Here is a 26,275-nt window from a genome sequence, read left to right as displayed (position 1 = left end):
GCGCGGGTGGAGGCTTTATTTCACTGTGGGGGAGCCTGGACAGAGGGCGGCAGGCAGGGCAGGAAGGGCTGGCGGTCAGGTGGGAACTGGGCGGGGTGGGCTGCCCCAGGCCTACTGAGGAGGGGAAACTGAGGCCGGCCCCGGGGGACCGAACCCCACGGGCAGGGGTGGGGAAGCGGAGCTGGGTCTGCAGGGACAAGGCCCTCCCTCTGGGCTGCCCCTCACTGCCTCCTGTGGGGTCTCAGTCCCTCTTGCTCTCTGGGCTTTGCGACCCCCGATCCTTGCTTCCCCGACCCAGAGGAGGGGGCCAGGCCACAGAGGACAGAGGACAGGGAGCCAGGGAGTGAGGAGTGCAGGGTGGGTCCACGGTGTGCAGAGGGGGTGGCAGCCACCTGGTCCATCAGTTCCTGGCAGCGATGACCACAGAGAGCGCCACGCCCCCCAGAGCCACGGCAGTCGCCCCAAACAGCCACTTCCACGGGATGGACTGTGAATAAAGGGGAGAAGGTGACCAAGATGGCGGAGGGCAGCCACGCACGACTGGCTTCCTGGGCCTCTGCTCCCACCTTGCTTCAAACAGGCCTCCTGGCAAATCCCTGCTGGCCACGCCTTTCCTCACTCACCGAAACCCAAACTCTAAGTTCCCTCCCCAGGTCACCACCTTGTTCCCAAAGAGCCCCACCCCCACCCAGGTCCCTCAGCGCCAATCCATTGACTCAGCGCTGGTCTGCGTAGGGCTGGGCCTCTGCGTCCCCAGCTTCCCCGGCACAGCCGGTGACAGAGGACTCCGGCAGGTGCGGGATGAGAAGCGTCCCACTCTCTACCTGCGGGCCCTGGACCTCAGGGTCCTGTGCCCACGGCACTGCTCACCCAGGCGCCCTTGCCGGGACACTTGGCCGGCAGCCGACTGGGGTTGCCCAACATCTTCCGGTAGAGGGCCGTCTCCGTGCTGCGCTGCGCCGCGTGCTTCTTCACCAGCTTGGACAGCTCCGCGTGGATCGTCTGTGGGAGGGGGCCGTGGGCAGGGCGGGCACAGGCTGCGGCGGCCACCCCGTCAAGTTGGCTGCTCCGCCTTGCGGGTCTGCTGGCTGCTGTGGGCCAGGACCACTGGGACCTGGGGCTTCGGTCTGCCCACTCTGTGCTTCACCAAAGGGGGCGCTGCTGTCCCCATTGCCCAAAGGAATGGGGTAGACGGTGCAGAGCACAAGACAGCCAGGGAGGGGAAGGTCCCAGAGGGAAGGCCAAGGACACAAGCCCTGGCCAGGAAGGTGGTGCCCTCAGCCCCGGGAGGGCTGGCAGCATGAGTCCAGCCTGTCCATGTGGGGTCACGGGGACTTAGCAAGCTGGCCAGGGGCCTTTAGCTGCCCGTCCCCTGCCCACTGGGAACACCTGAGAGCCACATGAAGAAAAACTTACGGCAGACTGCAGGCAAGACTTCCCAGATAGCCCCACAAAGCAAGTCCTTGGGACACCCCTGTCCTACTCACCTTGTTGGACGGTTCCAGCTTCAGGGCTGCCCTCAGGATGGGGATGGCCTCACTGTACTCGCCTTGCTGAGCCAGCACCTGTGGGGAAAGGGCGCCATCCTGGGGACCACGGCAGGCTTGCTCTCCTTCAAGAGGCCCAGCCCTGCTAAGCTCCTGGCCCCCTGACCAGTCCCCACCGTCTCCGGCAGGAGCCCAGGTTCCAGGCCCCTCTGTATGCGCCCATGCCCTTGGCTTCCGAGTGCTACAGCTGGCACAGCACTGTCCCCTCTCCCTGTGTGTCTGGCTCAGCCTGAGCTGGACGCCTGGGTGCCCCCTTCATTGCCTCCTTCCCTCATGGCCTTGACGAACTTCCCATGAGGGAAGTTCAGGCCACAGTGAATGACTTGAGGCCAGGCATGTGACCCAAGGAGGTCAGTGAGATCCGGCCTGAATGGGGCAGTACCACTGGGAAGCCGGTGGCTAAGGAAAAGAATAAAATTCTGGAGCTTTGGGGAGCTTTTTGGAGCTGGGATGAAGGTGAGGGGTGAGGGTTAAGGAGCCTGAGGGAAGTCCACGGCACAAAGGCACAGCATCCCCACGTCACTGGGAATGCCTGGATCTCGCCATGTCTGAAGCTAGCTACCCTGGACAGGAGAGTTTCATGAACCAACAATCTCTCCTTTTTGCTTGAACCTGTTCAAGTGGGTTTCTTTCACTTTCAAACAGTAGATGCTACTGACACCCCAAATTAGAAACCAGCTGACAACAGCCAGACATGGTGGCACATGCCTATAATCCCAGCGACTCAGGAGGCTGAGGTAAGAAAACTGCAAGTTCGAGGCCAGCGTCAGCAACTTAGTGAGGCCCTAAGCAGTTCAGCAAGACCAAGGCCAGCCTCAGCAAGTGCCCTGGATCCACTGCCTGGAGTGCAGATAGACAGCAAGACACCTCCATGTGCTATCTATCAGAAGGTGACATAGCAAAAATGAAGAGATGACAGGGCAGGGGAGGAGGCAGGTGGGGAGGGCCTCCTGAAGTGGTGACATCAGAGCAAAATCCTGAACAGGAGCTGGCGGTGCAGCTCAGGGTAGAGTGCTTGCCTGGCACATGTGAGGCCCTGGGTTCTGCCCCCAGCACCACGCACAGCAAAAAGGAAAAGCAAAACCTGAACCAGATCTAAGAGACCCAGGCAGGTCCTGGGGTACAGCGACCTGAGGCACAGGGCACAGCCTGACCAAGGTCCTGGGGCAGGAGGGGCCTAGACGCAAGCAGGGAGGAGGCTGGGTGGACGGAGAGGAGCAGGAGGTGAGAGAGCAGAGGAACTGGAGGAAGGGGACAACCAGATGACTCAGGGCCCCAAGGGCCATGACCAGGACTCGGCTTGTGCTCTGAAGGAGAAGGAGACAGAGTCACAGAGCATGAAACACAAGGGAGAGCGGCCCTGGGACAGAAGCAAGGGGCCGGAGAAGCGGGGATTTAGGTCTAGCCTCAGCCAACCAGTCAGCGGGACCCAGGCTACTCCCCTGTACCTCTGTAGGCCTGTTTCCCACCTGCACCCCAGAAAGCTCAGCTGGCTGACGCCTGTCTTTCTCGGTCACGGGGCTGGGGACTCGGCTGGGCGGCCCACCTTGCCCTTGCGGAAGAGCGCCTTGATGTTGTCGGGCTGGTGCTCGAGCACCAGGCTGCAGGAGCGCAGGGCTGCGCGGTAGTGGTCCAGCTTCAGCTGCGAGGCGGCCAGGTTGTTCAGACACTTCACCTTCAACTGCAGGAGCTGCTCCTCCTCCTCAAAAGTCATGTCCACTGTGGAGGACAGTGGGCACTGCACCACCAGCCCCCAGGACGGCGCCTCTGAGGCGCGCCGGCTGCCATCCACCAGGGTCAGGAGCTCGGTCCTCCCGTCTCTACGGGGCCAGGCCACACCTTCCCCAGGCTCCAGTGCCTGATTCTTGGCCCCTCACGGAGGGAGTGTTGGAGGGGCACAGGGACTGATGCCACCTGCCATGGCCCATCGTTCACCCGCCTTCCGCGACATTCCCACTGGCCTCGGGTACATCAAGGCTGGAGGGGCCCTGTCTGGAGGGTTTAGTGTTCCGAGCCCAGGACCCCGGGGCTGGGGGCTTCTGAGCTGAGCTGGAGGAACACCTCTGTGGGGCGGTGGTGGGGATCTGACCCAGAGCCAGTCGGTCACCTTTGGCGCTGGACGTGATGGCCTTAATGGCAAGGTCGTAGGAGTTGGCGGCCAGCACGAAGTCCGCTCGCTGGTAGTGGGCGTTGCCACACTCCCGCTTCCGGTTGGCCAGGGCCACCCTCTCCTGCCCTGTCAGCATCTCCAGGTCAGGCCCATCCACGGCCGTCTTCAGGGTGACCTCCAGGCACAGGGCCGCGTGCGGGGGGATGTAGGGGCTCCTGCTGGGGAGGTGGGGCAGGCGGGCGCACTCAGACCCGGCGGCACTGGCCCTCGCCCAGGCTCGCTGGGTTGACTCTGGGGCAGGAGGGAAGGGCCTCAAGTTCCAGCTGTGCCCATCGCCACCCCTCCTCGGTGAAATAGGGAAGTCACCTTGCCACCCCTGAGCTGCGTGACTTGGCTAGCAGGTGTTCTTCCCTAAGTCTCAGTCGCCTCTTCTATAAAGCGAGCAGGCAGACAGGGAGGGCCAGGGGACACCCCACCAGCGTCCCCCACTTGGCTGGGACCCATGTGGTGGCGCTCACCTGCCCTGGGGGCCGTAGCAGTACTTGGAGTCAGCAGTAACCATGGCCGTCTCACCCACGTCCATGAGGGGGACACTGAGGTCCAGGGCCTGGGGTGGACAGGGCCAGAGGGACTCAGGTACAGCCCAACCTGGCAAGGTGCCCATCCTGCCCCCACCCACCTCCTCCCTCTCCAACCTGGATGACGTCGCAGTCGCCCAAGGTGAACACCAGCTCTGGCTCCTCCTGTACCCGTGTGCCATTCTCCAGCGACATCTGCAGCTGCACGGTGACCACCTGCCCCTTAGCAGGTCGGCTTGAGCCAGGTGGGCCCGGAACCAGTGTCTTCTTTCTCAACAGCCCATTCCCTGCCAGGAAGCAGGGACACGAACCTGTCATTGGGTGGCCCTATGTCCCCAAGCTCCCGCCAAGCTCTGCTGGCTGCAGAGGGTGCGAGCTAAACACATGATGACCACCCTGCCACTGCCAGGCCAGCTGACCCAAGGAGGCTGGACAGTGGGCATGGCAGATCTGTTTTCTGCTGCTGGGGATGGAACCCAGGGCCTTGCTGGGCAAGTGCACTGCCACTGAGGCACTTCCCCAGCTCCAACAGGACAGATTTAGGGGTGAAGATGCTGGTGCTGGGAACTGGCTCAGTGACCAACAGCTGTTCCAGACAGAGAGGTCCAGAAGAGACACTGGAGTAGACCCCTCCTCCGGCTTCAAATCCCAGCCCTGGGATGTCTGGGCCTCAGTTTACCCAGCCATGAAATGGGATCAGTCACAGGGCCTCCCAGGGGCACCCAGCAAGCCCTTGCTTGGTTTGTAACCACTGCTGTGCTGCGAGTACGTCTCTACGGAAGTACGACGTGCACCGAGTTTAAATATTAAACAGAGTCAAAGGGCTTGTGAGCAAAAGTAGCTCCTGATGCCGCCGGGATTTCAGAGGAGACCACTGTCCACACTCGCAGCCACTCTGGCTGCTGTCTCTCCCACGCCCCAGGCCATCCCACGAACCACCAAACAGCCAACGCCAATGCCAGCTGAGCAGGCACAAGGCTCAGCACCCCTGCAAAGGCACTCAGGAGCCTGCCACCCACTGTCACCCCACGGCAGCTGCTGGGATGACTGCTTCCAGCACCCACGTTAGACGGCAGACAACAGAGTAGAGAGAGGGCAGGTGACCTGAGCTGGGCCTTCCTCAGAGCTCCCCCAGGTTTCCTCCAAACAGAGCCCCAGGGCAGCGAGGGCAAAGACTGCTGTGCAAGAGGGCAGCCATGGTCTGTGGCCAGGCGCTCAGTTCCCATGCTGGCCTACACCCTGCCACTTTCTGATGCTCTAGAATACTTTGCAAGTCTGAGTGGATTCTAATCTAAAGATTAGAGACACTGATGAAGCCACCCTTATTCTGAAATATTCTAGAAAATTCTAAATGTCTGTGCTACACCCCTACTTGTACACACATAGCATTCAGTCTGAGACCCAGTGATCTGACAGACCCCTGGGTCATAAGGTTTGTGGGCTCTGATGACGGACAGGCTGGAAGTCACAGTCACGGCCAGGCCCTGCCTCCTCTCCTAGGGTGGACTCCGGGCAAACCACATCCCCTCAAGGGCTGATTCTCTGTCTGGAAAATGAAAACCCCAAATCTTTTTTTTTTTTTTTTCCGGTTTTCTGAGATGCTGGGAGTAAAACCCAGGGCTTCCCACATGCTAGGCAAGTGCTCTCCCAAGGTGCTACACAGTCCCTGCCTGGAGGCCCCAACTCTGACCTCAGAAAGAGGCTGCACAAATACAGTGTCACATTAGTGCTCCAAGGGGGAGCTCGCAGCTCTCACACTTAACACCCTTGGGAAACAACTTGCCCAACTCTACTACACCTAGGGAGGCTGGGTGACCTTGGGCAAGTGTCTTGGCCTCATGGAGCCCATTCTCCATTAACGGGGATGGAATCGGAAAGGGCTGCTGGAAGGATCCAGTGACATGCCAGCCAGGACTCAGGAACACCAGCCAGAACACCAGGACCTGGTGTTGGGGAGGGAGTAAATTCTTTCCCCCTGTACTGGGGATTGAACCCAGAGTGCTTTACCACTCACCCACACCCGTAGCCCACTGGTATTATCAACAGTGGTGATGATGGATCATTTATCATAAGAGCAATAATCATTTAGTATGTCGGATATCAGGATTAGTGGCAACTTATTTTCTACAGAATATTAACATTTGTCTTGTTTTCAGAATTCTGAAATAGCACAAGGAAGAGGAGGAAATGTGAGTGTCTTTCTTTGCAGGACTTCTTTGAACATTTAGAATGATAATGAGGCCCCCTCCCCCAGGCCCCAAGCTCAGGAGGGGCTGGGCAGGAGCTCAGTGGTAGAGCACTTGCACATTCAAGGCCTTGGGTTCCATCCCCAGAACTGCAGCAAAAAATAAAAATAAAAAAATCCTCCCCCAAATATAACAATAATTGCTAATGGTACTTTACAGATATAAAGCATTTAAGAACAGTAAGGAAGTCAGACAGGGTGGGACATTCCAAAGCCAGCCTTAGGCAACAGCCTTAGGCTCTTTTATTTTGTTTTGTCTCAAAACAAAATAAAAGGGCTATGGGTGCAATTCAGTGGTACAGAGCTTGCCTAGCAGGTGTGAGGCCCTGGGTTCAATCCCCAGCACCAGGGGGAGAAAAAGAATAGTAATGAGTACTGTAAACCAGCCAGAGGGATGAACAGGACATTCTTCAGATCTATTTGACCTCAGGGTGCATTTTTCAGGGATTGGCACGTGTCAGACAATTGCCCAGAAAAGATGCAGTAGGGGTTGGGAGCCGCTGGCAATCAGCACACTAGCTGTGTGGCTCTGGGCAGGTGACTCAGCCTCTCTGGGCCGCTGCTAACAGTTCTGGGAAAAAGAGACACAGCACATGGTGTGTGTGTGTGTGTGTGTGTGTGTGTGTGAGAGAGAGAGAGAGAGAGAGACAGAGAATGAATGGAGTTCATGAACATGAAGCATCTCAAGCAGTTGTCACTGGCTGACAATCACCATAGTTACCAGGTTACTTTCAACCCTCACAGCAGAGATGAGAAACAAGGCTCAGGGGATGAGAAGGCCTGGTCCAAGGTCACACTCTGCACCCTGAGCTGTCTGGGCTGTGGCTCAACCCAAACCACCCCTGCTCCTTACCCAGGATGTCCAGCCACTCTTCTGGAGCCGGGGCTGGGGCAGGCTCTGGCTCCATGGCGGCCAGGAACTCTCGGGCCAGGGCCCCAGGCTGCTCAGCCTCCTCCAGAGTGGACTGTCCCATGTCCTCCAGAGGTGGCAGCTCACTCAGGTCATCATCATCCTCTTCCTCCTCTTCCTCCTCACCCTCTGCATCCTCAACCCCATCCAGCACCTCGAAGTCTTCAAGTGGTGGGACAGAAGGTGGTGGGGCAGTGGGCTCTGAGGGCTCCGCACAGGATGCCATACTGCTGGGGGGACGGGAACTGGCCCTGAGAAGGGTTACAGATGGGAGTAAGAATCCCACCTAGCCTCTCAAATTATCCGCACCACCCATTCCCTGCAAGCTGATCGCCTGCTGTGTGACTCAGGGATTGTGGCCCTCAGTTTCCTCATCTATATAGTGGGTATAACAACAAACCCAGGCTTGTTGAAAAAAATTAACAACCCACACATCAAGCCCTGAGCATCAGTGTTAACTATTATTAGAACGAATTATTATTTAATCTTTATAAACACCTCAGGAAGTAGGGAACTCCACCCCCAACTGCAGAAAAGGAAATTGAGGCCCAGTGGGGCATAGCCATTTGCCCGAAGTCCCAGAGCAAGCCAAGTGCAGGGGCAGAATTGAAACATGGGGTTCCAATCCCTGGGGCTTTATCTGATTAAATGCCAATAAAGAGTCACTGGGTTTTTTTCATTTGTTTTTTTGGTTGGGAACAGCCCCTGAGGCCTTGGGGAAGCCATTTTTATAGCCTCTGAGCCACTTGTGAAGTTGAATCATTACCAGGGCTTTCTACTCCCAATTGTCCCATCTCCCAAAGAGATCCCCCTCCCCACAACCACCAGCACCAGCCCAAATCACCTAGAACCCCCATGCTCCCACACCCTGAAGCTAATGACCCCAGCCTCAATCTCCCCCTACCCGCCCTCCCGCCAAAGGAGACCTTTCTCTAGCCATCCAGCCTCCTACCCAACCTCTCAAAGCAGCCTTCGGAGTAGGAGAGACACCCCCCCACCCCCAAGGCATTCCACAGCTTTTTCCTTGCCCCAGGCGTGTCTCCCTTGCCCAAGGCCTATAGGAGCCCCCACCCCTGGCTGTCCTATCACCAATCCGAGCTAGGCCCCCTCCCCCAGGCCCCAAGCTCAGGAGACCAGCCATCACTCACCCACAGCATCCCCTCCTCTATAATCCTCACCTGCCAGGCTCCTTCCGGGATCGGAGCCCCATTCTGAGACCCTCCCAGAGCCCACCCCCACAATCCCCTGCGCCCACACAAATGGGCCTCCCCCACCACCACCCCCAGTCAGGACCAGCCCCCCCACAGCCGCGCTGTCGCCCCGTAAACACCCGGGTGTCCCCAGACGTCTCGCTCCCAATCCCATAACGCCCTACGCTCTCCGGACGCCCCCTACCTGGGTCTGGCCCTCCGTCAACCACCCACCCAAGCCCCCAACGCCCCAGGCCGGTCTGACGCCACTAATCTGGGGCCCCGACCCCGCACCCCTTGGGCGCCCCCAGCCCAGCACGTCCGCGTCTACAGCCGCCAGACCGGCTCTCCTCCGCGCCCCGCGGCCCCTACCCCCTGCCGCCAGCGCCTGGCTGCGCCCCCTAGGACACTGCCGACCCCCGCGCCCCCAGCTCGCCTCCCCCACGGCCCCTTCGCCCCGCCCATCGGCTACGGCCCCCGCCGCGCCGGCCTCCGGACCAGCCCAGGCCAGGGCAGCGCCCAGGGCCGGCGCAACCCCGCCGGCGCCCCGGGACACGTGCCTCCGGCTCCGGGACCCCCACCTGGGGTCCTGCGCCCCCCTCCCCGCCCCCAGCCGCGGCCGCCGCGCCTCGGGAACCAGGTTCGGGCGCCCGGCCCCGCCTCCGCCGCGACCATTGGCCGCCACCGCCGCGACTGCCGCGTCCACTGGTTCTCACACACGTCCGTCCCGGGCGCAGGCTCCGCCTCCTTCCTGCTTTGCTCCGCGGGACGTTCTTAAAGGGACAGAAGCTTCTGGGCCATTTGGGGCGGGGGCGAGTGGGCCAAGGGTTAGAATCCTCACGCCCGTGATTACCGCGCAGCCCAGTGCTGTGCCTGGCTCCCATCAGAATTTCACCCTGCGCATCTGTAAAATGGGGATAAACACCCTTCTCCATGCACTCTCACCTTGGCGGCTGTTGGGAAAACAGTACTAAATGTTTCCTGAAGTAGAGGGCTTGGGGGTCCGGGCACCTATGAGACTGCTGGATGACCACCCCGAAGCCCTAGTTACAGAAGTAGACCTAAGGCCCGAAAGGGGAAGCACGTGCCCAAGGGCACGCAGAACACCCCCCACCTATCACGTTCTGCTTCCCGAAGGTTTCCTGGTGCATACAGGAGGCGCTCAATAACAGCCAGGTGGGCGACAGAGTGGGCAAGACCACTAGAAGTTCTTCCTCCATGCACCTCTGCCAGAGGGTGATAAGGTGCCCAGGGAGAAGGTTTCTGTGGATCTTATTTTGAAACAGGGCACTATACCTTACCAGCTCTTGTTTAATTTGCTCCCAGCAGGTAATCCTGCTAGAATGGTGTCCTCCTTTGGCTTTGCTCTCCACCCCACCCACCCACCTCACTTTCCCATATCCCGACAGGAATTTTCACCAGTTTTGTGCCCAGCACCTCCTTGAACAATGCCTGACTACCCATGGGACCTCAATAAATGAATAAATAAATGGATGGGGTCAGAGGCTGGGTTTTGGAGGTAGCCCTCACTGGAGGCAGTAACTGATTTTTGAAGATCAGAGCTCTGAGGTTGCCGCCTGCAGGAAGTCCTCCCTGACCTCCTCAAGGCAAAGCCTGGTAACCCCCCCCCCCGCCCCCTCCCCAGCTGTCCTCCAGGCTTTATGAAGCTCTACTTCATAACTGGCCTACTTGTGTGAGTGTCATTTGATTCACCTCTGCCATGCCCAAAACACTGGAGGACACCACCGCCAGCAGCCAGGGAAGCTCTGTTGTTTCTCATTGTTGTAGTCCTGACACCTGCTCAGTGTTTGGCAGAAAAGCCAGAGTGGGGCCAGTGGTTGCTCAGAAATCACAGCACAAGGCAGCCAGGATATGAGAAGTCCCCAGTAAGGGGTCAGGCTTAGTTCTGAGGAACTTGGATTATTTACCATCATATATAAACTTCAGTGTTGTTGTTTTTAATTAAAAAAATTTTTTTTTTTAGTTGTCAATGAACCTTCATTTTATTTATTTATATGCAGTGCTGAGAATTGAATCCAGGGCCTCACACATGCTAGGCAAGTGCTCTACCACTGAGCTGTGAGCCACAACCCCAACCCCTAATCCTTTCTTTCTTTTTTCTTTCTTTTTTCTTGGTGCTGGGGATTGAACACGGGGCCTTGTGCATGTGAGGCAAGCACTCTACCAACTGAACTACACCCTAGCCCCCCAATCCTTGTTTTCAGTTTTTTTTTTTTAAATATTTTTTAGTTACAGGTGGACACTATATATATATATATATTAATATGGTGCTGAGGATCGAGCCCAGTGCCTCATGCATGCTAGGTGAACACTCTCTCTCTGAGCCATAACCTCAGCCCCCCTGATCCTTTCTTATGAGATGAATATTCTGATATTTGGAAGTCACAGGACTAACTGCATACAGAGTTGCAATGGTCATGTCCTCCCAATGAACTTTCATTTCCATGACATTCCCCTCTTTATCTCTGTTTCTGGCCTTACAGTGGACTTTGACTAATAGGATTGTACTCATTCTCCTTTGATCATGTTTTCAATGTTCCATGCTCTTCACCATGTTGCCTTCCATTTTTCTGTATTCTTATACATATGTCTCTTGGAAGCAATATAGACTCGAGTTTCGATTTTTTTTTAATTTATTTATTTTGCTACGGGGGATTGAATCTAGAGGCACTTTAACTTTACCACTGAGATACATCCTCAGTCCTTCTTATTTTATTATTATTTTTTAAATTTTGAGACAGGGTTTCTCTGTGTTGACCAGAATGGTCTCAAACTTGTGACTCTTCTGCCTCAGCCTCCCAAATAGCTGGAATTATAAGTGTGCACCACCATGTCCAGCTGAATTTTGCTTTTTGATCTATTCTTCCCATCTTTGTCTTTTAGCTGGGTTATTTGGCCTATTTATATTTAATATAATTATTAACATTTTGGGACATAAATATGCCTTGTTATGTTTTTATTTCTGTCCCACCTGCTGTATGTTCCTTTTTTCTTCCATTTTTACCTTCCTTAAGATTGGATGGGTATATTTGGTAAGACCCTTGTCATTCTTTTTTTTTTTTTAATTTTTTAAATTTTTTGAGACAAGGTCCCACTATATTGCTCAGGCTTGTCTTGAACCTGTGGGCTCAAGTGATCTACCCACCTCAGCCACTTGAACAAGCAAGCCTGTGCCACATCACCTTATACATGAGGAAATGTTCATCTTGCAGATAAGGAAACTGAAGCCCAGAGAGGTTGACTACTTTGTTCAAGGTCACAGTGGTGAAAGGCAAGATGGAGCAGGTCCCTTCCCCCACTGGGTTTCTCTTCCAGCAGGGGATCTGGATATTGCATAAACAATGATGCAGATAAGCATTTAATTGCAGCTGTGATCACTTCTATGTAGGAAATGAAACTGAAAAAAATTGCAAAGAAAAATTTCTAATCCTGAAATGCGGGCCTCCTCTGGCCCCAAAGTCCATGTCACTGGACCGGCTGAGCGTCCCTATCACTTCCTATTTTTTCCTTTGAACACAACATTTTCTTGTCTCTAGTCCACTGTGTAAAAAACATTTTGGGCTAGTCAACTCCCCTTTGGTCTTGATGTGCAGCCCCCCACTTCTTCCACTTCAGCACCCAGCAGCACCCAAGGGACCCACTGAAAAGCTTGGTTTCTTCAGTCTGGGTCTTGTCTCCTGCAAGGGACAAGGTGCATCAGGATTCTGCTTTTTCCAGCACCCCCCACCCAGGCTTCCCTCTCTCAGCATTGGCTGCTGCCCAGCTCACTGACATCCCGGAGTCTTCTGAGGATCACATCCACACTGTGCACTTTCCCATCAATTTGCCCTTTCTCCTGTGATTCTCTGTCCTGAATGATTATCTGCACCTAGCAAACTCCTAACCTTCCCTCAAAACCCCAGTGCAGATGTACTGCTTCCTGGCAACCTTCTCCGCCTCCAGAATGAGCCCTCTCACCCTACCTCTCAGATTCCTCCAGGTTGGACATCCTTCCCACCTTCCAATCACCAGTGCCCAGAGACTGGGAGAGTCTGTTCCTAAATTCACCTCTATTCCTACTCCAAGGCCAGGGACAGGGTACTCTGGATCCCCAGAATCTGAGCAACACCCAGAATGGAGGGGAACAAATTGAAGCCAGGGGTGCCTTACCACTAAGCTCTCCAGCTCCCCCGCTTTTTGAGACAGGGTCTCACTACTTTGCGGAGGCTGGCCTCAAACTTCTGATCCTTCTGCCTCAGTCTCCCAGTCGCTGGGATTTCAGGCCCATACCACTGTACCTGAATAGAGTAAAAAAATGTTTAATTGTCAAACATAAGAATCCCCGTTGGCATTGTTCATTTTTCTTCTTCCTCCTCTTCCTCCTCTTCATCTTTTGGTACAGGGCATTATACCCAGGGGCCCTCTACTACTGAGTTACACCCAGTCTTTTTTATTTTGTGGCAGGGTCTCCCTGAGTCTCCCAGGCTGATCTGGACCTTGTGATCCTCCTGTTTCAGCCTCCTGAGTCACCGGGATTAGAGGCTTGTGCCACCATGACTGGCCAATCATTGACTTTTCAATGAATGAATGTGGCAAAACGTGGGAACATTACCTGCAGTTTACTGAGGGCTCATCTTGTGGCTTAACCTTGTTGTAAGGATTTCACTGCATGATTTATAAGGTAAAGCCACTTGCTCAAGGCCATGCAGCTAGGATGTGATAGACCTGGAATTAGAATGCAGATAAGTTTAATTCCAGGACTTTTAAACAGTCTTTCATGTGCCTGAGAACGTTTTTTTGTTTTTGTTTTTCAGTACTGTTCAGTACTGGGAATTCAACTGAGGAGCACTATGCCACTGAGCTACATCTCCAGGCCTTCTAATATTTTTTAGTCCTTGATGGACCTTTTATTCACTTATATATGGTGGTGCTATGAATCGAATTCAGTGCCTCATGCACGCTAGGCAGGCGCTCCACCACTGAGCCACAACCCCAGCCCAGGCCTTTTTATTTTCGAGACAAGCTCTCACTAAATTGCCCAAGGTATCCTTGAACTTGGGATCCTCCTGCCTCAGTCTTCCAAAAACCTGGGGTTACAGGTGTGCACCACCATGTCCAGCTGCAGTAGTTTTTATTCTACACAGTTGGCCCTCCACATCTGGTGGTTCTGTATCCTCGGATTCAAGCAACCTTGGAATAAAAATATTCTTTCTTTGCAGAGGGCAGGGGTACTTCTGGGGATCCAGCCCAGTTGCACTCTACCACTGAGCTACATTCCCAGTCCTATTTATTTATTAATTTATTTTTGAGACAAGGTCTTGCTAAATTGTCCAGGCTGACCTTGAATTTAGGATACTCCTACCACAGCCTTCTGAGTCACTGAGATTACAGGCATGATCAGGAGGCTGAAACAGGAGGATCTACAAGGTCTGGACCAGCCTGGGAGACTTAGGGAGACCCTGCCACTGTGCCCAGCTGGAACAAAAATATTCTAGAAGAAACTGCATCTGTACTAAACATATGCAGACTCTTTTGTTATTAGTCCCTAAATCACAACAACTATATGTACACAGCACTTACAATGTATTAGGATTCTAAATCATCTAGATATTCTATAAACTCTGCAGGAGGATGTGCAAGGTTCTATGCAAAACTCTCCCATTTTCTATAAAGGACTTGAGGATCCTAGGATTTTGGTATTCATGGTTCTAAAACCAATCCCTCACAGATACTGAGGGATGACTGTACACATTCAGATACAAAAGTAAATATGTGTGTATTGGTTAGTAGATATTCAAGTACATTTTCTAGCTCTGCCTGCTAGTAGGGTCTAGAGGTATTGACAATACAATACAATTGCAATGAGCACACCAAGCACCTAGATCTTTGTTTCTAAATACCCCCTTCAAGCAAAGAAACCAAGCTCCTTGGAGAAAGGGTTGATTCTAGGGTTGTTTTCACTGCATGGAATATTTTGTGGTACCCATAGTAAAGAAGCACTCATAAAGGATACAGACTTGGGCTGGGGATGTGGCTCACGCGGTAGCGTGCTTGCCAGGCATGCGTGCGGCCCGGGTTTGATCCTCAGCACCACATACAAAGATGTTGTGTCTGCCAAAAACTAAAAAATAAAAAAAATATTAAAATTCTCTTTCTCTCTCTAAAAAAAAAAGTAAAGGTATTGTGCCCATCTACAACTTAAAAAGTCTGTATCTATCTATTTATTTATTTATTTTTGTACCAGGGATTGAACCCAGGGGGGCTTAACCACTGAGCCACATCCCCAGCCATTTTTTAAAAAAATATATTTTTTATTTAGAGAAAGGGTCTCCTTAAGTTGCTGAGTCTGGCTTTGAACTCATGATCCTCCTATCTCTGCCTCCTGAGCTGCTGGGATTACAGGAATGTGTCACAACCCCCAGCTTATGGGGATGTATTAAAAGAACACAGGAAAGAACTTAAAGGGGCAGCAAAATAAACAATACTTGATTGATGGTAATCCACAAAATAAAGTACCCGTGAGTTCAGTCATATTAATACTTGAATAAATACATAATCAGAGAAGAATAGACAGCTTCGCTTACGGAATTCCAATTCGTAATCAAGTTAATAAATAGAAAACCACTATGAGGCAAACACCACTACAAGTAAATGTTGCCAGCAAGAACCACAGATGGATGTTAAAATTAGTAGATAGGAAAAAAAAAAAAAAGACAAAAAGCCTTCCAAAACAACAAAAATAAAACCCACAGGGCATTTGCATGGTCTCGTTTATTCTCCTCATTTTCCTTTCCTTTCCTTCCCCCCCCCCTCCTCCCCTCCCTCTTCTCCCTCTCCTCCTGGCATGGTCTCTTAAGATACTAATTGCAAAGGAGAAATCAGCAACTTTACAGAAGAGAAAGTGGCAGACACTGTCTCAAGCAAATAATCAAGTTCAATATCACCAGCAATGAAACCCATCCACACCCTGCGCCTCCAAAATACAGTCTGTCCAATCACGAGGAAATATCGGACAAACACAGAGATGGACGTTCTGCGAAACCAGTACTCTTCAGAAATAATACGGTGAGGAAAGACTGAGAACTGTCACACATTAAGGGAGACTAAGAAGACGTGACTGGATTCAACGCAGAATCCTGGACGGAACTCCGGACCAGTCACCAAAAGCGGAGCAGAGATTTATGAACCCGGATGAGGCCGATTTCCAGCCTTGGGAAGCAGAACACCTGGGTCTGATTCGGCTACAGCTCACTTAAGACCTTGGGGGTACTTTCTACAGTTCTTGGGCCTCAGCCTTGCCATCTATATAATGGGATGTCTCTCAGGTTTCCCCTTTTGGGGCTGCTTTCGATCTCAGACTTTGAACAACTGAGCAGGCGCGACAGGAACTGTTTGATTGGCTATTTACTGTGACGCACCAACGAACAGAAATTACGTATCAGCCCCACCACTTCCTGCCTCGCCTCCACGCACGCATGTCGGTCCCAGAATACGGCGCCGCCACGCGCGCTCGCACGCACGGTGCGTGGTGACGTCGAGGCGGCGAGGGCGCCATCCCGGAAGCGCGAGCAAGGCTGCCAGATGTGCAGGTGCCGCCACCACCGACGCCGGGGCTGAGTTTGGGGTGGGGGCTGGGGACACCGGGGCCGCGGGGGAGCCGGGCCGGGTCGGGCGCAGCATCCAGGCTGCCGTGGGGTGGGGCGCGCCGCTGGCCACATCTGGGCACTCCTGCTGCGCACAGGCCTCAGTTTCCCCAGCTGCGCAGTGGATGCGCGGGGCAGTGCCACGGGCCGGAGCTGGATTCGGAACCCGGGCGCGGGATTTAGGGCCTGCGCCCACATTGTGCGGTGTCATCTGGAGCCGCTCGTTGCTCTGCTCGTACCTCCACTGTCCCCAGTTTGCCGGGGGCGGGGAGTGAGTGCAGAGTGGAGCCCCGCCCCACTTGGGGTAATTTTGTGAGCTTGGGAGGCGAGTTAAAAGTTTGGGTTGGAACCGCGGCGTGTCTCTGCTGAGCTTGTGACCTTGGGCCACTGAGTCCGCCCCTGTGAGCGTAAGCTTCTCTCCGAGAGGATAGTATCTGCCTCATAGTGGTGATTTAGAAAAATTCATTGAAGTGTTTTATCATATGAAGAATCAAATATAAGTGATCGTTCCTGTGGAAGCTCCTGGGAGGCTCTTGTTAAACTGATGATTCCCGGGACTTCACATTCCAGCTGGAGGAAATAGCCTGCTCAGAGATTTGTTTTTTTCTCCCTTGCTTTTTGTTTTGTTTTGTTTAAAGAAATGGGATCTCCTTGTTGCCCAGGCTGGCCCCGGAACTCCTGCGCTCAAGCAGTCCTCCAGTCTCGGCCTCCGGAGTAGCAGCCACTACAGGTGTACGCATTGGCGACCTGCTGGAGCTCTCTTTTTATCACACTGAGAGATCTTGAGTCTATTCTCATTTTCTGAGACTCAGGTGGAACAACACAGCCTCCTTCTGTGCGTGGCGGCTCCATCATCCCATAATGTATTTGGAGCAGAGCAGATCCCTTGCTGGATCCATCCTGCTTTGTAGTAGCGGTCGGGGAAGGCTTCCTGAGGCAGCTGTGGGTGAGGGGGAGGTTGCCGCAAACCCCTCACTCTCACTTCTGGGAGCCAGAAAGACAGGGGGGATAAAAACGCTGCATTTCTTTCTTTGTGGTACTGGGGATTGAACCACCGGGGCCGTTCTACCCTTGAACTACATCCCCAGCGCTCTTTATTTTGAGAGTGGTTTAAGTTACCCAGGCTGGCCTGGAACTTGCTATCCTTCTGCCTCAGCCTCCCAAGTATGTGGGATCGCAGGCGTGTGCTGTGGCGCCCAGTTAGAGCCCCGCTTTGAAGCAGAACCATCTCTCTGGAGGTCTAAATCCTGTGCTTGACAGGGGCTAGATGTGGTTCTCTCCCCCACGAGTGCTCTTTTAAATCTGTTCTTTATATATGATCATGTTTCTGGAAATGTGGCAGCTGTGGTGACCTTGCCTGACACATAATAAAAGCCCAGTGAACAGTTGGGAGGAAGCTTACACCTGATGTGGCAGCTTATTATTATTATTTTAAAAATTTATTTATTTTGCAGTATTGAGGAATGGAGCCCAGGGCCTTCGACATATTAGGCAAGCATCCTACCACTGAGCTGTATCTCCAGCCCCAGCAGCTTATTTCTAGAAGAAAAGCAGGGGCTACAAACTGCTAGCCAGAATCAAAGCACAAATAAATATTCTTGGCCTCCATGATGGTTTTTTTTTTTTTTTTTTTTTTAAGTATTTGTTGCTAACATTTGGAATTGAGGAAATTTCACAGAGGAAAAAAGAAGACCCTATTAACATTTTTTCCCATAAAAATATCTGAAGTCAGGCCAAAATCAGCTGCTGCTTTAAGAGGCAGCCTTCTGGGCTGCGGTTGTGGCTTGGCAGTGAAGTCTTGCGTAGCACATGTGAGGTACGGGGTTCGAGTCCCAGAACCACATAAAAACAAAGTAATTTCTTTTTCTTTCTTTCTTTTTTTTTTTTTTTTTAAGAGGCAGCCTTTTTGTAGCAGGTAGATACTGACCTCCTGTTCAGATTCCCACCTTTGTGGAAGCTGCAGACTGTGCATTTGAGTTAGGACTCAGGTTCACTGGCTGTGTGACCATGGCCCAGTTCCTTAGTCTCTCTGAGCCTCAGTTTTCTCATCTGTAAATAAAGATGATAATAGTTCCAAGTATTTGAGCTTGGTGCCTTAGGATATAGTAACTGCTCAGTAAAATGGAAGGTAGCCAGAAATGGTGGCTTAGCCTGTGATCCCAGTGACTCTGGAGGCTGAGACGGGAGGATCACAAGTTTGAGGTCAACCTGGGCAATTTAGTGAGATCCTGTTTCAAAATAAAAAGCTGAGCTGTAGCTCAGTGGTAGAGGATTTCCCTACCATGTGTAAGGACCTGTATTCAGTCTCCAGCACCACAAATAAATAATGAAATGGGAAGGTAGATTAAATGGATTCAAACATTTTGCTGATCCTGTGTAAATTTTTTCCCCCTTTTTTGAGATTCTGGGGATAGAGCCTAGAGCCTTCTGTGTGCTAGGCAAGCACTCTATCATTGAGCCAAATCCACAGCTCCTATGTGTGACAATTAACCAATCAGAAGTAAACCTTCTGTTGTTCTTTATTATTATTATTATTATTTTTTATTTATTGGTACTGAGGATTGAACCCAGGGGCACTACAACTGAGCTACATCCATAGAACATAGAACTCCCAGACTGAGGGTGGTCAGAAGCAGATACTGGCCCTTCTGGCCCCATGGAGTCAGGGACAGAGGAACTTTTTTTTTTTTTCCCCAGTGGACACAACATCTTTATTTTTATTTTTATGTGGTGCTGAGGATCGAACCCAGCGCCCCGCGCATGCCAGGGGAGCGGGCTACCACATCCCCAGCCCAGGAACATATTTTTTGAGAAAGGGTTTCACCAAGTTCCCAAAACTTGTCTTGCCTCAGCCTCCACAGTAATGGCTGTTACAGGCATGCACCACCACGCCTGGCTGTGTTGGTCTTCAAAAGTGTGGTCCAAAAAGCCAAGCTATCTCAAGGTTCTAGATTTTTCCCAAGTCTCTCAGAAGGGTCAGTTCCGTGTCCCCCTCCTACGTGGCCTGGAAAGCCCCCTCCCTCTGGGTCGGGAAGGTCCGCGCATGTCAGGCGATCTGGGAGCTGCAGAGCCATCTGGGTTGCTGTGGCCACTGCCGGGCTGTGAATGCCTGAAATTCTTGGCTTTCATTTGCTCATAAAAGTCTAGTGTCAGAGCTGAGTTTCCAAAATTCTGTTTGCCTGTCCAAAACAAAGCTCTGACAATCCCTTGCCAGGTTCTGGGCCTGGGTGACACAGACAGCTCTCTCTTGGAGCTAACATTGGTATAGAGGGAGCCGTAGGCAAATGGGTCAGCTGGGAACTCGGGTAATTTCAGGAAGGGTAATTCCACTGAAGCAGTGAAATATAAGAGTGACCCAAGCTGGGTGTGGTAGCACAACTAATGCCAGTGACCTGGGAGGCTGAGGCAGGAGGATTGCAAAATTGAGGACAGGCTGGGCAACTTAGTAAGGACTGTTTCAAAATCAAAACGGGGATGTAGCTCAGTGGCAGAGCACTTGCCTGGCATGTGCAAGGCGCTGGGTTCCATCTCTAATACGGCAAGAAAAGAAAGAAAAGAGTGACCCAAGTGGGGTTGTCAGCAAAGACCTCTCGGAAAAGAGACAGTGGAGGTGGTGATGTGACGAGGCAGCCATGGTGTTCTGCCAGTGGGGACAGGAAGGAGGCTGGCAGATCCAAAAGGGGCTGGGCCTTGGACAAATGAACAGCAGGTGCCCTGAAAGTTGGGGAGTGGGGGATTCCAAGGTGCTTGTGTGCTATTCACAAATAGGACCCCTTTTGATTCCTAACACTCCAAGTTCTGGGATAATAACCCTGAGGCTCAGTTGGCATGGCTGAGTCACAACGCTCATCCCGCCTCGGGGGCAATGGTTGAGTCAGAACCCAACCCATGAGGTTCCCAGTCCCACCTTAGGGCCCACGCCCCTGGTGCCTGGCATAGACCACAGATTGTGGTTTCCTACCTGTGCCAGGCCGTGGAGGAGGAGGAAGAGATGGACCCCCCGGACTCGGCCTCGAGGGTCTTCTGCAGCAGAATCCTGAGCATGGTGAACACGGATGACGTCAATGCCATCATCCTGGCCCAGAAGAACATGTGAGTGTTGGCCGCAGGGCCCCAGGCGGGGAAGGAATCCACTCCTGGCCAGTCCCCACTCCAGGCCCACACTGGTGATAAAATGAAGGAAATGAGCAAATCTGCCTGCTGACTCCAGAGTCGGTCCCTCTGTGGCCTGGAGGCGAGGCCTTGGCACAGGAAGCAGGACGTTCAGAAGGTCTTGCAGCTGTGACTGGCTTGGCAGGGGTTGGAGAACTGGAGGGATTTTTTTTTTCCTTTTAGTAACTGGGGATTGAACTCAGGGACACTCTACCACTGAGTACATCCCCAACCCTTTTATTTTTATTTTTTTTTAAGATAGGGTTTCATTAAATTGGTTAGAGCCTTGCTAAGTTGCTGAGGCTGGCCTTGAACTTGCGATCCTCCTACCTAGGCATGGTATTTCAGGCATGTACCACTGAACTGGCTGTGGCTTCTTTTGGTCCTTAACCCAAAGGCTTTCCCACACTGCATTGATGACCCAGCACAGACCTCATTTCCTGCCATTTCTCACTCTGTACCTGGGCTCCTGGGTGAAGAATCTCAGCAATACCCATCTCAACTTCTAGTTCTTGAGGGCAAATTCACACCTGACCTTTGGGAACTCCTGGACTGAGGGTGGTCAGAAGCAGATATGGAGTCAGGGCCAGAGGAACAACTTGGGGCTGCGGGAGTCTAAGGGGAGTGGGGAGTCTGCTTAAGGGAGAGATGAGAAAGTCTTAGCTTTCCGTCACTGTGACAAAATACCTGAGATGAACAACTCAGAGGAGGAAGGTTTATTTTTGATCACATGTTTTAGTGCATGGGTCCCTGGCCTATGGCAGCACAGTATATCATTGTGGAAAAGCACAGGAGAGTAGGCCTGTTGACTTCATTGTGGCCAAGTAGCAGGAAGGTGCCAGGGTCCTGAAAGCCCTTTGAGGGCATTCCCCCGGTGACCTGATTTCCTTCATGAGGCTCTGCCTTCTAAACATTCCATCACTTCCAGCAGCACCACAGTCTGGTGATCAGGCCTTTAGCACATGCCCTTTCAGGGACATTTAGGATCAAAACCCTAACAGAAGGGTACACTTCAGTAGGATTTTAAAGGTTGAACAGCAGTTTTAACTGGGCAGGCCAAAGAAACAGCACATGCCCCGGTTGTGAAGCAAGTAAGGCCTTAGCGTGGTCAGGCAGCAAGGGCCCTGGAGGCGGGGCATAGAGCTTGTGCCCTTTCTCTGCATCAGGCTGGACCGTTTTGAGAAGACCAATGAGATGCTGCTGAATTTCAACAACCTGTCCAGCGCCCGCCTGCAGCAGATGAGCGAGCGCTTCCTGCACCACACAAGGACGCTGGTGGAAATGAAGAGGGACCTGGACAGCATCTTCCGCAGGATCAGGTGTGTGCTTGACCCCTCTGTGGAATGGTCCTTTCGAACCCAGGAACTGGGAGGTTCTGCTGTTTTAATTGTTGTTGCTGTTTGGTACTGGAGACTGAACCCGGGTGCTCTCCTACTGCGCTCTACACCCAGCCCTTTTTGAGACAGGGCTTCACTAAGTTGCTGAGGTTGGCCTCAGCCTCCTGAGTCACTGGGATTACAGGCATGAGCCACTGGGCCCAGCCCCAGCTCTTTTTGTTTTGTTTGGGTTCCAAGGATTGAACCCAGAGGCGCTCAACCACTGAGCCACATCCCAGCCCTTTTATTTAGAGACAGGGTCTCACTGAGTTGCTTAGTGCCTTGCTTTTGTTGAGGCTGATCTTTGAACTCACAATCCTTCCGCCTCAGGTTTCTGAGCCGCTGGGATTACAGGTGTGCACCTCCAGCCCCAGCCCTTTTTAATCTTGTTTTGACACTGTGTCTTGTAAACTGCCCTGGCTGGCCTCTAATTTGCCACCCCCTGGCTCCAGCTTCCCAGGTAGATGGGATTACAGGTGGGTGTCTTCGTGCTAGTGCTAGTTCATTTCAAGAGGCTTTGTTGTACTCTTTTTTTTTTTTTTAAAGAGATAGAGCGTGAATTTTAATATTTATTTTTTAGTTTTTGGTGGACATAACATCTCTGTTTGTATGTGGTGCTGAGGATCAAACCCGGGCCGCACGCATGCCAGGCGAGCGCACTACCGCTTCAGCCACATCCCCAGCCCCTTTGTTGTACTCTTAAGTGTCCCAAGAAAATCTGAGCTCTGAGATAAAAACCTTGACTTCTTGGGGCTGGGTGTGTGTGGTTCAGTAGTAGAGCCCTAGCCTCCATTCCTCACATGGCAGATGAAAGAAAAGAGGCAAGAGCATTTGCCTAGCATGTGCGAGGCCCTGGGTTCAATCCCCAGTACCTGGAAAAAAAAAAAAAAAAAAAACAAAGAGGCAGAGGTAATCTCTAGTTTTTGTGGGTCCTTCCCAAGCTGGTTTCTGTAAGGACAAGAAAAGATGATCTCCAGTCCCTGGGCACCTCATCACTCTAGATGGCATCCAGAGCCACTTGATTGCCTTTTACAGCCGCAGCCAGCACACCTGCTCCCAGGGAAGCCAGTAACGTGTTGTATTTACATAAGACTATGTGCCACTTCCTCTGTTTCAGGGACAGCTGCACCTGCTGGTAGGCTCAGGGAGCAGGTGCCAAATATTGAGGAAAACATGTTTCATTTTTTATTTTATTTTTATTTTTTGAGGGGAGGTTTAGAGGATTGAACCCAGGGGCACTCGACCACTGAGCCACATCCCCAGCCCTGTTTTGTATTTTATTTAGAGACAGGGTCTCACTGAGTTCCTTAGGGCCTTGCTGTTGCTGAGGCTGGCTTTGAACTTGCAAACCTCCGAAGCCGCTGTGCACCTGCTGGAAAACACATTTAAAATGAATCTTTTGTTTATTTTCATGTGGTGCTGAGGATCAAACCCAGGGTCTCACACATGCCAGGCAAGTGCTGTACCACTGAGCCGTAACTCCAGCCCCACATTTCTTTTAATTTTCTTTTCTTTTAATATTTTTTTAGTTGTTGATGGACTTTATTGTCTTTATTTTTATGTGGTGCTGAAGATCGAACCCAGTGCCTCATGCATGCTAGGCGAGCACACTACCACTGAGCCACAAACCCAGCCCCTCCACATTTTTAAAAAATATTTATTTATTTTTTATTTGGTGCTGAGGATCGAACCCAGGGCCTGGCACATGCTAGGTAAACACTCTATTGCTGAGCCACAACCCCGGCCCTGGAAAAACAATTTTTTTTTAATATTTATTTTTTAGTTATAGGTAGACACAGTATCTTAATTTTTTATTTTTATGTGGTGCTGAGGATTGAACCCAGTGCCTCATGCATGATAGGCCAGTGCTCTACCTCTGAGCTCCAGCCCCAGCCCCTGGAAAACACATTTTATTGAGCAGACTCTAGGTCAAAATCATGAGGTAGGCTGGTTAAGTCCCCCCTTTTTTTCTGAGTTGGGGTCTCACTATGTTGCCCAGGCTGACCTTGAACTTCTGGACACAAGTGATCCTCCTGCTTTGGCTTCCCGAGTAGCTGGGACTATCAGTGCCTAAGATGGCACCTGACTCCTTATAATTTATAACAGCACATGTTTTCTGACCCAGCAAGGGCTCCCTAGCCAGTGCCAGGCCCAGCCCATCTGATCAGCAGGTTCAGCCCCTGTGCCTTCCCTTCCCTGCAGGACCCTGAAGGGGAAACTGGCCAGGCAGCACCCGGAGGCCTTCAGCCGTAAGTGTCACCCAGGCTAGTGAGCCCGAGCATGCCAGCTTCCTCCACTCAGAGCTGGCTTCCCGAAGGTCGCCTTGGGCTGACATGCAGCCCAGGCACTGGTGGGTGGAGGGTCCAGAGAGATGGGGGTGGGGGGCAAGGGCAGGGTGCTGGTGGGATGCAGTCTCCTTGTCCTGGGGTGTACCCATGTAGTACCATGAGCCAAACTCTGCCCACAACCACCTGTGACGGGGGACTATGAATATCCCGATTTCAGAGGGGGAAACTGTCGCCCAGAGAAGCACGATTGTGGGAGGAAGTGCAGCTGAAAAGGGAGGGGGAAGGAATCAAGTTCACATCTGTCTAGTGACAGCCCTAGTGGCTCTGGGCCACCATTCTGTGTCGCCAGCACCTCAGAGGGTTCCCTGTTGCTGAGCCTTGGTTTACTCCATCTGCTTAATGGGCCAATAGCTAGCTCTTCATCCCAAAGCTGCCGACTACCATGGGCATAAATTCCGAGTTTACGGAGCAGGGTGGACAGGAGGGGTGCCTGGGCCAGGTGACGTAGTGGGGGTGAGGAAGGACAGAGCCAGCTCAGCCAGCCTAACCTAGGAGGCTGAGGCAGCGCCCCAACATCGCTTCGTGTGGCAGGGATTCCTCTTACCTGCTGGGCCTTGGTTTCTTCCTCTTCCTCAGTAAAATGGGCTAAGTCATGTACCCACGGGGCAGGGAACCTGTCAGGTCACACACACAAAGTCCCCCATCTGAGTGTTTGACAAGGCAGCAGAGCAACTCCTGGGCCTCCTTCCCCAGACATCCCAGAGGCCTCCCTCCTGGAGGATGAAGACGAGGACCCCATCCCGCCCAGTGTCACCACCACCATTGCCACCTCGGAGCAGAGCACAGGCTCATGCGACACCAGCCCTGATACTGTCTCGCCCTCCCTCAGCCCTGGCTTCGAAGACCTGTCCCACATGCGGCCTGGCTCTCCCACTGTCAACGGCCACAGCCAGACGGATGATGAGGGGAGGCCAGGAGAGTAGTCCTGCTCCAGGCACCCAGAGGTCTTGGGCAGCAGTAGCCATCCCCAGGTGTCTGAGGTGGCAGTGGGTAACCCCGCCTCACCATCTTCACCTTTGCCACCCTGTTCTGTCATCCAGGGCTCCCTCCTGGGGCTGTGGAATTCCCGGGGTCTCCAATTTCCTGCTCCTTCTCCTGGGAACATAACCTCATGCCAGGGCACAGCCATCCCAGCTGGAGTGGTGAGGCTGGGCACAGGGATGTTTTCAGAGCCAGGCCTCAGGTGTGCTCTGAATAACAGTTAAGAGGTGACCAGAGCCAGATGCCCCCTATCCCCTGGCTAGGACCTCCTGGAGGTGGACAAGATCGTCACATCATCCTCTCACCCTGCACCCATTAATTCTGGTTTCCCTGCCCCTTCCTCAGACTGAAGTACTGAGTACTTTCTCCAGTTAGTGTCTCCAGGAGGTTTCTGACACAGAGAAGGAAGTTAGAGATGGAGGCTGGATGGCCACTCAGCCCTGGGCCTGTGAGGCCTGTGTTTGAACAGAGGTGTGGACCTCAGAGGCCCGGTAGGCATCTCCTGGGTTTCCTGGAGCAAGCCACGCCACCTTGGAAAACAGAGTTTAGTGGAATATTTTTGTACCCCATGTTTACAGATGCTGTTGGGAAGTTATCAATAAAAAGACTCTGTTGCTAAAAAGGGAAGAGCACATCTCCCTGGCTTCTTTCCATCCTTGGGTCTAGCAGCTGAGAAAGTGGACACGTGCTGGATGGAGGACATGGAGTCCTTTTGTCAGGGCCTGCAGACAAGCACACACCACTGACCTGGAAAGAGATGGGACTGACCACCAGGCTGCGTGGCTGTGCCTGCAATTCCAGCAACTTGGAAGGCTGAGGCAAGAGGATCGCAGGTTCCAGGCCAGCCTCAGCAACTTAGTAGGATTTGTCTTAAAAAGGGGAGGGGGGACTGTAGCTGGCGGCAGAGCTCTCCCGGGTTAAATCCCTAGTACCATAGACACACACACACACACACACACGAAAGATGGGGCTGTTCTTCGTGGAAGACCCTGTGGTGGCAGTCCTAACAACCCAGGTTCGCACTTCCCAGGTCCTCACACCTTCTGTTGGCACTGCTACCAACACTTCCCTTTCCCCCTTGAATGACACCTTTAGGTTGCAGTGTGTGTGCGTGAGGGTGGGGTGCTCAGGCAGCCATATGGGACCCCATTTCCCGTTAGACTCTCCCAAAGTCGCCTCACCTTCGGAGCTCTTA

General features: G+C 52.7%; 2 protein-coding genes across 4 annotated transcripts; one reads left to right on the top strand and one right to left on the bottom strand.

The window, feature by feature from the left end:
- Window positions 1–9,256, bottom strand: Fkbp8 (FKBP prolyl isomerase 8). Of its 3 annotated transcripts, none has more exons than XM_027932075.2 (9): window positions 9,162–9,256; window positions 7,334–7,641; window positions 4,353–4,522; window positions 4,176–4,264; window positions 3,655–3,875; window positions 3,094–3,266; window positions 1,488–1,565; window positions 871–1,002; window positions 1–487 (listed from the first exon to the last, which is right to left on the bottom strand). In XM_027932075.2, exons 2-9 carry the CDS (start codon window positions 7,614–7,616, stop codon window positions 401–403), a joined length of 1,233 nt encoding a protein of 410 aa, XP_027787876.1. In that variant the 5' UTR covers window positions 7,617–7,641; window positions 9,162–9,256; the 3' UTR covers window positions 1–400. The 3 variants fall into 3 exon arrangements, with proteins under 3 accessions (XP_027787876.1, XP_027787875.1, XP_027787877.1); XM_027932074.2 differs by having other exon boundaries at window positions 9,141–9,246; XM_027932076.3 differs by having other exon boundaries at window positions 3,655–3,872; window positions 9,141–9,246.
- Window positions 9,257–16,067: 6,811 nt separating this feature from the next.
- Kxd1 (KxDL motif containing 1) lies at window positions 16,068–25,707 on the top strand. Its single transcript, XM_027932314.2, has 5 exons — window positions 16,068–16,169; window positions 20,194–20,315; window positions 21,542–21,694; window positions 23,954–24,000; window positions 24,793–25,707. Exons 2-5 carry the CDS (start codon window positions 20,215–20,217, stop codon window positions 25,020–25,022), a joined length of 531 nt encoding a protein of 176 aa, XP_027788115.1. The 5' UTR covers window positions 16,068–16,169; window positions 20,194–20,214; the 3' UTR covers window positions 25,023–25,707.
- The last annotated feature ends 568 nt before the right edge of the window (window positions 25,708–26,275 follow it).

The sequence above is a fragment of the Marmota flaviventris genome, chromosome 1, assembly GCF_047511675.1.
Source record: "Marmota flaviventris isolate mMarFla1 chromosome 1, mMarFla1.hap1, whole genome shotgun sequence".
NCBI classification, from domain to species: Eukaryota; Metazoa; Chordata; class Mammalia; order Rodentia; family Sciuridae; genus Marmota; species Marmota flaviventris.
Note: the sequence above shows the minus strand (reverse complement) of the source record. Positions and strands in the feature narration are given on the sequence as shown.

Bases quoted from the DNA above. Each gene is read 5' to 3' on its own strand.
- Fkbp8 (XM_027932075.2), bottom strand. From the start codon at position 7,616: ATGGCATCCTGTGCGGAGCCCTCAGAGCCCACTGCCCCACCACCTTCT. The intron at 4,523-7,333 runs GTAAGGAGCAGG...GCTTCCTGGCAG, and splicing joins AGAGTGGCTGGACATCCTGG to GGAATGGGCTGTTGAGAAAG. The intron at 3,267-3,654 runs GTGACCGACTGG...TGTCCTCCACAG, and splicing joins CATCACGTCCAGCGCCAAAG to TGGACATGACTTTTGAGGAG.
- Kxd1 (XM_027932314.2), top strand. From the start codon at position 20,215: ATGGACCCCCCGGACTCGGCCTCGAGGGTCTTCTGCAGCAGAATCCTG. The intron at 21,695-23,953 runs GTGTGTGCTTGA...CCTTCCCTGCAG, and splicing joins AGCATCTTCCGCAGGATCAG to GACCCTGAAGGGGAAACTGG. The intron at 24,001-24,792 runs GTAAGTGTCACC...CTCCTTCCCCAG, and splicing joins GCACCCGGAGGCCTTCAGCC to ACATCCCAGAGGCCTCCCTC.